General features: G+C 43.8%; 1 protein-coding gene across 1 annotated transcript in view; it reads right to left on the bottom strand.

Annotated features, from left to right (window-relative positions):
* Window positions 1-5281: 5281 nt before the first annotated feature.
* CNOT9 (CCR4-NOT transcription complex subunit 9) overlaps window positions 5282-9385 on the bottom strand; it is a 32725-nt gene continuing 28621 nt past the window's right edge. The window contains exons 7-8 of the mRNA XM_032354818.1: window positions 9198-9289; window positions 5282-7620 (exon numbers count right to left, since the gene is read on the bottom strand). Of these exons, the coding sequence (XP_032210709.1) occupies window positions 7452-7620; window positions 9198-9289 (261 nt within the window). The 3' untranslated portion in view covers window positions 5282-7451. The remainder of the gene's footprint in view (window positions 7621-9197; window positions 9290-9385) is intronic.

The following is a 9385-nucleotide window of genomic DNA, read 5'->3' as shown; positions in this document are numbered from 1 at the left end:
GTGTGGAGCCCAATGCAGGGCTCAGTCTCATGAACCTGAGATCATGATCCTGGCTGAAATCAAGAATTGATGGCCCTGGTAGCTCAGTGGGTTAAAGCCTCTGTCTTCGGCTCAGGTCATGATCCCAGGGTCCTGGGTTCGAGCCCCACATCAGGCTCTCTACTCATTGGGGAGCCTGCTTCCTCTTTTCTCTCTCTCTGCCTGCCTCTCTGCCTCCTTGTGATCTCTGTCAAATAAATAAATAAAATCTTAAAAAAAAAAAAAAAAAAAAGAATTGATGGCCCAGGGGTGCTTGGGTGGCTCAGTGGGTTAAAGCCTGTGCCTTCAGCTCAGGTCATGATCCTAGGGTTCTAGGATCGAGCCCTGAATCAGGCTCTCTGCTCAGCGGGGAGCCTGCTTCCCCTCCTCCTCTCTCTGCCTGCCTCTCTGCCTACTTGTAATGTCTGTCTGTCAAATAAATGAATGAAAATCTTTAAAAAAGAAGAAGGAGAAGGAGAAGGAGAAGGAGAAGGAGAAGGAGAAGAAGAAGAAGAAGAAAGAATTGACAGCCTAACCAACAGAGCCACCAGGTGCTCCAGTAGTTTTTTTTTTTTTTTTTAAGTCATCTCTTCACCCAACATGGGGCTCGAACTTGCATCCCTGAGGTCAAGAATCACACGTTCCACCAACTGAACCAGCCAGGTACCCCTAACTATACATTTTACGTATTGTTCTGTATCTGTGTTATATTTTACAAGAGGGTTTCCAATTTTTGCAACTGGTACTTCAGAAGTTTTATTGGTTTTCCACAATTCACTGGTTGAGTTTCCATATTTTCCTGAGAGCAGAGTTTTTTGTTTGTGATTTTTTTTAAGTTTATTTACTTACTTAAGTAATCTCACTACCCAGTATGGTGCTTGAACTTGCAACCCTGGGATCAAGAGTTCCCTGCTCTTTTGCCTGAGCCAGCCAGGTGCCTGAGCGCAGGTTTTGATAAAGGAAGTAGAGTATGCAGGGAGGGGAGGCTGAAGAGGGAGGCCATTCATGGGGAATAGAAAGATTAGGGGGCATCAAAATTTAAATGGCGCTGGCTTCATGTTTTATTTAATAGAGCCCGTCTTCCTCTCCCATTTCTCCTCCCCTAACATCATCATGTCCTTAGTTTCCCACGCTTCTCCCTCACATTGCTCATGCCTTCTGCACTCTGGGATTATATGTACGCTTTGCCTCTATTTGCCTCACCTAATTGCTGCCAAACTTCCTTCCCTTCTGGAGGTTCGGTGAGGAATTTTCATTCTTCCTGGATTTTCTGGGAGAGTTCAGATCTTTAAATATTCCTTTTCAAGTGTTCTCATAAACATACCCATCCTCCTCAGATCATGCATTCTGATTTTGGGGGGCAGGCACTTGGGAGACCTTTACAAGGTTAGAATGGCTCCAAAGAGTGGCTGACATGCCTGCTGCAGGGTGATCTTTAGATTTAGGTGGGGGAGCAGACAGGGTCGGAGTGGGGGGCTGGTACAGGAACAGTCCATGTGGTTTGGTTGTTCCTATTTCCATAATGATCCTGGCCCTTCCCCCACTGTTGTCTATTATTAACAGACCCAGAAACTTGATCAGGGCAGCAGCAGCAGAGGGATTTTCTGGGAACCATGCCCAGGAAAGGCCCAGAAGCCCTAAATTGAAATGAAGGGGCAGCTGGCAAAGAGGGAGACCTAAACACTGTCCTCTCCGGCTGCCACGCAGACAAACCTAGACTCCCCTTCTTATACAGAGGGAGATGCCCTTAAACATCTTGCTTCTCAGGACGACGAGAGTCAGAGACCAATTCCCTAGTCTAAGCAGCCAAGCCAGTCAAACTTAAATAAAGCCCATCTTCTTCGTGGTCAAAAATGCAGTTCCAAAATATTAAGTTCCACTTAAAAAATCATCAATATGAGACCATTTGTGGAATTAAAAGCCAGGATGCATAACTTCAAAGGACCAGAGAATATATAGCCATTCCTCAATTCTGACATTAAAAATAGAAAACTTAAGGTGAAGGGGAACAAAGAGGTATTAAATCAGAATAAGATGATGGAATTAGAATAAAAAATACAAACGGTATAATATTGCACAGAGACGAAACCTTCAGAAAAGGTCAGGAAACGAAATGCAGGTATGTGCTATTTGTAGGACACATGTCTACAAAAAGTTGTTAAAAAAATAAACTTCTGCATAAATCTTAACAAAAAAGGCTGAAAGTTAAAGGAACACATCTGGGAATGGAGACTTCACTTTTGTCCTTATTTAAGGTTGCCTTGGCTAGGGGTGCCTGGGTGGCTCAGTGGGTTAAAGCCTCTGCCTTTGGCTCAGGTCATGATCCCGGGGTCCTGGGATCAAGCCCTGCATTGGGCTCTCTGCTCAGCAGGGAGCCTGCTTCTGCCTCTCTCTCTGCCTACTTGTGATCTCTGTCTGTCAAATAAATAATAAATAAAATCTTTAAAAAAAAAAAAAAAGATTGCCTTGGCTGTTTGGCACTTCGCATTTCCATACAGATTTTAGAATCCGCTTATCAATTTCATAGAAATCACCTGCTGCGATTTTACTTAGAACTGAGTTTAATCAGAAGATCAATCACTGGCATCATTACAATATTGTTTTCTAATCCATGGAGAAGATATATCCTTCCATTCATTTATGTAGGTGTTTCTTTCAAGAGTGTTTTGTTGTTTTCAATGTAAAAGTTCTGCACATCTTTCAATATATCTATTTTGAGTTATTTGATTTCTTATGCGATTTTTTTTAAAAGATTTTATTTATTTGACAGAGATCACAAGTAGGCAGAGAGGCAGGCAGAGAGAGAAAGAGGAAGGGAAGCAGGCTGCCTGCTGAACAGAGAGCCCGATTCGGGGCTCGATTCCGGGACCCTGGGATCATGACCTGCGCCAAAGGCAGAGGCTTTAACCCACTGAGCCACCCAGGCACCCCTTTTTTTTCCCCCCAAGTAATCTCTACATCCAACATGGGGCTCAAACTCACCACCCTGAGATCAAAGCCACACACTCTTCCAAAAAGAGCTAGCCAGACTCCCTGTTATATTTTTGAAATTCCTTGTTATTTAGAGACACGTGATTGATTGATTGATTGATTGCATATTGACTTTGCATTCTGGGACTTCGCTAAATTCCTTTCATTCTAAGAGTTTGCAGATTCTTCTGGATTATGAGTGTACATAGTCATGTTGTCAGCAAATTTTTTTACCTTTATGATCCTTGTATTTTCTTGGTTTATCACACAGGCTTGAACCGGTATGATACCTGGAGGTGTGGCAGTGGGTATCTTTGGCTCAATCCTCATTTCATGGAGGACTTTGTATTTTTCTCGGAAGTTTCCTATAGCATTTTTGTTGATACCTTTTGTTAGATTTAAGGACGTGCCCTCCTAACTCTGGTTTTCTAAAGTTTTTTTTTCTTTTAATCATGAATAGGTATTGAATTTTGTAGTGTTCTTTTGTGTATCTGCCTAGACAATTATGATTTCTCTCCTTACTAATATTTGTTGATTGTTAATTATTTTTCACATATTGAATCAACCCTGTTTTTTTTCAGTAAACCCAAATTATAGTGTATTATCTTTTTTTTCCCCCTCTTAGAACTGATTTGCCTATTTTTTCCAGTAATTTTACATCTACATTCACAGAAGAGTTCAACCCCTGGTTTTTCTGTGATACCCTTGCTGGGTTTTGGTGGCCTCAAAAGTGAATGGGGACCTGTGCCCTTATTCTACAGTCTCTGAACTTCATGGAAGATTAGTGAGTGTAAGATGAGTGATGTCCCTTTTTCCAAAATGTTTTTGGTCTGATCTAAGGTCGACTTAGGTTTTATCAATTTTATTGATGTTTTCAAGGTAATGACTTCCCATTTCATTGATTTTTCTTTAAGATTTGTTTTCTATTTCACTGGCTTTGGTTTTTTTTGTATTTTCTTATTTTTTGAATTTATTATCCTGTTTCTTGACATGAAAACTTAGATCACTGACTTCAGCCTTTCTTTTATAACATGTGAATTAAAGCCACATTATTACTTTACTTGTATGCCACAGGTTTTGATGTGTATCTTCATTATCCATTTTTTTTTCTAACTTTGTGATTTCTCCTGTGACCCATGGGTTATTTAGAACTGGACTGCCTGTTTTTTTTTTTTTTTTAAGATTTTATTTACTTATTTGATAGAGATCACAAGTAGGCAGAGAAAGAGGGAGAAGCAGGCTCCCTGCTGAGCAAAGAGCCCGATGTGGGGCTCGAGCCCAGGACCCTGGGATCATGACCTGAGCCGAAGGCAGAGGCTTTAACCCACTGAGCCACCCAGGAGCCCCCTGCCTATTTATTTTTAAAGTTAGAGATTTCCAGTTGTCTTTTTTGTGACCTAATCCTGTGTTCACAGAACATTATTTTAATTTTTAAAAATTTTCTGAGGCCTGATGGCTGTGACCAATTTTAGTAAACGCGTCTGGCCTGAAGACAGTATGCACACTGTTGGTGTAGAGTACAGTGTTCTGTTTATCAATTAAGTTAGGCTTGTTACTTGTGTTGTTCAACTCATCTGTTAGATTAGCTTTTGAAACAAATGCTTTAAAATAATTTTTTAAAAAATTAAGTTTCACAGCATTTAGGAATTTCATTTCATTGTATGCTTTTCTGTTCCTTGTGCTTTTGACAGCAATACCTTCGTATATCCCCTCCCCCACCCTACCTCAGCCTTTGAGTGGCAGGAGTGGTGAGCAAACGAATGCTATGTAGACAGGAAGGCAGGCAGGCTCTGAAGGCTACCAGTGCCTCTCCATGCCCTGTTCCACCAGTCATGGGCCCTCCGATGCCTTGGAAAAAAAGCTGGAAGCAGAGGTTAGCTCTGTCCTGCTAAGTGCCTGAAGCAGGCATGGAAACTCTGGGGATGTGTGCTAAGTCTTGAAACTCGGGAGGAAAAGTATATTCAAGTCTGTGAGAAAATGTTTCCAGTGCTACCTCTTCACTTCAGGTCTCTCCCGCACCATACTAAACTATGGCTATGACAGTGAGGAGTGAGGTTCTGTTTCAGCAAGCAGCACCAGATAAAGGGTACTGCCCCAGCCTCCCCAACAGCTTTCATCCAGCAGCAGGGCTCTTCCCAAAGGACCCAGCCACAGGGGAACCATCTCTGCCCTCTTGGCAGAACAGTGTGTTTGTGTCGAACAGATGGCAGAGGCAGGGGGACCAGGATCATGTGACCAGAGTGCCTAGAGATCTCTATATTGACAAAATCAAGTCTCCAGTTTAAAGGAAAAATTATTTTTATAAAAACAGAAACAGGTTTTATTTCAATCCTGTTAGGGAGTGAGAGGGATGGAAAACAAAACAAAACAAAACAAAATGAAGGGAGGGGTCTCTTCATACACACATGACATCAGGATCAACTACAAGGAATAATACCCATTTTCATCCCTCCCCCAACTCCTAGGTGGGGTCCAAGGCCAGCTGAGAATATATGGAACAGGAGTTAAGACACTACTGGCACAGTAACATGGCCAATGCACCAGAAGATGGAGCGAGAAGACAATTTCCCAGGGAGCAAGGCCCGTGGCCTCAGCTGCTTCCCCAGTGAAGGGGGAATGAGAAAACTTTGGCTCAGCAGGAAGGCAGTTGGCAAAAATCAAGAGATCCCTCAGCTGGCCTCTCCAGCTCACGAAACTATGGGCTGAGGGAAGTCCAGACGTCTGTCCAGTCCATGCTGTTCTCTGCTTCCTTCAAGACCTCTTCTCTTCAGGCTTGAGACTGAGAGCTCACCTGGTTCTCCTCTTCATTTTGGAAGGCAGGGGAGTAAGTGCTTCTTCTACCCTTCCTACATCTGGGCTACTCAATTACTACTTTGTCGGCTCTAGAGACAGAAGCCAACTAACAAGGCCGGCTCCCCTTGTGAAAGTCGGCTTGAAGAGCCCTTGGGTTGGCCAAACTGCCTCCACAGAGGTTTCTCGGAGCTTGCTCCTTACAGACGGACCCTCCCCAAACTTGTTCGGAGATACCTTCACTGGGGAGATGTGGACAGAAAATACCTCGTCTCTCTCTAGAGTTGGATTAATAAACCCATCTTTGACTGGGGGTGGGGATGAGAGAGAGAGCAGGTGTTGGCAGAGGGAAGGACTGGGGGAAAGCAAGGCAGTTTACACTGTATTACTGATTCAAGTCTCTGGATTGTGAAGACATCTGGAGCTCCAAAGAAGAAAGGGGGTTTCGCTGACTCGGTATGAACAAGTGGAAGTACTTTAGTGGCAACCCTGTAATTCCCATAGACCAATAGGGAATGTGTCAAAAAAAAAAAAAAAAAAAAAAAAAGACAAGACAGTGAAGAAGCAGAGTCCCGCCCTCTGTCTTAAATCTGAGTAGATGAACTCATTCAGCTAATCCCACTTGAAGTACAATCATGAACACAGAAGGAGCTGCAGAAATTCATACAAAAGAATGGGATCAAGCAGCCTGTCATCTTGGTCCCCAGGCACCTTCCCCTTTAAAAGTCACCCAGGAAACCTCTCTGAGGACTGGAATTGAAGGTGAGGCCCAAGCCACCTCTCCTCCCCCAGTACAACACCCTTCCAGAACAGCCTGATGAATTAAGACGTCTGTTGGAAGTTTAACAGGAGGGATGTGGAACAGGGAAAAGCACTGAGATTTGGAAAAGCTAGCAGCTAGAGCCAGAAACAAGGTTAGGGTCCTTGTGGCGTCTGGAACTGGGGGCAGAAGGACGGAAAGGGAAGGGAAAGAGGCGATGGGGTCCTGCTGTCCTTTGGCTTTATCCTTCCCTTGCCTCCCATTCCTCCCCACAGTTCATGCAGCTGTTGGCCTGCTAGAGGGGATGTAATGCCCAGACCAATTTTTTATTAAGCTTATGCAGCTAACAGACTTGTAAACAGTGCCAATTGACAAAGTTCTGCTGAGTATTACAGCTCGTGTCCACTAAACACACCTCTCTCTGACATCAAAAACAAGAGACCAAAGTAAACAAATACTGAGAGAGAGGATGAAGAGACACGTCTTGAGTCTTCCAGGAAGGCAAATTAGAAGACCGCCACACGGCTTGGTCCCAGGCGTTTGGCATGCCTAGCGTGCTACCACCGCCACATCCCCCTCCCCGTCAGTGGCTAGTACGGGTCGGGGAGAAGGGCCATCGCGGGCACGCTGCAGACACAGCATTTGCTGGTGTTGACACCCTCCTGGAGCTGTGGTGGCAGACTGCTGTGTCAGGAGCCCATCTCCTGGGAGTAGCGGAGGGAGCCCAGGTCCCAGAGGCAGCCCGAGATGGCAGCCCGTTCACCTCAGCGAGGTGACCTCACCCCTCTTCTCCAGTGCAGTTCAGCATTGAGGTTGTCTATTCCTGGTCAGCGGTAAAACCTGAGCTGTTTTCCTCTCGGGTTCCCCCTCCCTTCCCCAGCTTGGGGGAGTGGTAGGAGGGGGTGGGGGAGGATCACTGAGGGGGCAGGGGGATGCCCCGGGGATCGGTGACCTGGCCCTCTTGCAGGTTCTTCACCAGTTGTGCAAGCCAGCGTTTCGTGGTGGTGTCATCTTTTAGCACCTGGGCGAAGGTCGTGTCCTTCAGCTGGTCAGGGAGGCACTGCCTGAGCGCTTCACGTGCCCTACATCAGAGACAAACAAGCCAACCAGGGAGACCAGCAAATAAACCCACATTTGGGGGACAGGGAAGAAGCCCTTTCTTAGACATAAATATACAGAATCCCGGGAATATGAGGTTCAGTCAAGTTATCTTAAGAATCCATTAAAATTCCTTACAACTTGTATTAGCTATGGGCTCAGATCTCCAGAGTCTGTCACCTGTGAACATTTTCAGAATGATGGCTCAATGTGGAATTCCAAGACACAGCAAAATGGAATGAAATGGTGCAACAGTTCAATTCACTGATTTATTCCAGTAAATAATGTCAATATGCTCACGGTAAAAATCGATGGGTTATAGTAAATGAAAAGGGAGATGACCCAACTCACAGTATGATAAATTAGTGGACTTTAATTCTAAATTAATATGATTTTGTATCTTTCTAAAACCCGCCTCAGTTTCTTTTTCTCTTTCCTTTTTTAAAAAAGTAAGTTCTCCGTCCAATGTGGGGCTCGAATGCATGACTCTGAAATCAAGAATCGCATGCTCTACTGACTGAGCCCACCAGACGCCCCTGCTTCAGTTTTATAATTAAAATGCTTAATAAGATATGAGATGTAAAAACAAATCTATAGTGGCAACACTATCAGATGAACTTTCAAATGTTTCACTTTCTTTAAAAGATGACCAGTGGAAAGTGAAATCTAAAAACCTCCAAAAGCTAATGGTTTATAAAACTGTTTTAAATAGTTATAGCTTTTGTACTCAGACTAGTTTAAAGAAATATATTTTCAAACTGAAGAAAACAGGAACCACTGAAGAACAGGAAAAAATGATGAAGAAACAGCTCAGGCTTGAATAACCTCAGGGGCAGAAGGCTGAGCTCACATTAAATTGAGTTATCCCCACTCCTAGGAACACAGAAATTGCCCCATTATGTGGTTTAGCAGAACCTAAGCAAGTGGCTTTCAGCATGAATTATGGATTTACAAAGCAAAAGGTCAAACACTTCTAAAATGCACTGTATCTACAATGTATGATTTCTGACAGAAAGATTATGAACATAGGGAGATAAAATAATTAGCTCAACGACTTTACAGGAATCAAAGAGAGAACTGAAAGTATAATTCAAGTGCCCTCTGGGTTCCATTCCTTTCTTATGAGATCTTTGAAAATATACTTATCATCTTGACCACCTGGGGCAGCAACAGAGAGCTCAAACCACAGGAGTAATGTTTCATAAGGTTCCCTGGGAACTGTCTGGACTCTCTGGAATTCCAGAGGAGGGTATAGAGTTACAGAGAGAAAACTCAGATGGGCTTTTTTTTTTAAGTAAGCTCTGAGCCCAGCATGGAGCTTGAACTCGCGACTCCGAGATCAAGAGTCACATGCTCTACTGGGCCAGCCAGGCATCCCCAAAACTCTGATGGATTTTTAAATTTAGCACTTCAGATTTTAAAAGGATTTAATCAAGTTCTGCCAAACTAATTATCGTTATATCCTTTCCCAACCCTAAAGATATAGGAGCTATGCTATGAGATGAGGCAACTGTTCACCAGGGTATTTCCCCAAAGTCCTAGAAATCCTGTAAATGTTTACCTGGGGTTATCTGAGAGTCGCAGGTAACACCTCACTACGTGCTTCAGCAGACGGGCGGAAGGCTCTTTGGAGAGCTGCAGGACCATCTTACCCTGTTTTCCCCCAGAAAGGGTTGGGGTAGGAAAAAACACACAAACACAAAATAATCCCAGTTGACATCAGAGATCAGGTATTTTAAGAATCGTCAC

Source organism: Mustela erminea, chromosome 8 (assembly GCF_009829155.1).
Source record: "Mustela erminea isolate mMusErm1 chromosome 8, mMusErm1.Pri, whole genome shotgun sequence".
Lineage (NCBI taxonomy): Eukaryota > Metazoa > Chordata > Mammalia > Carnivora > Mustelidae > Mustela > Mustela erminea.
Note: the sequence above shows the minus strand (reverse complement) of the source record. Positions and strands in the feature narration are given on the sequence as shown.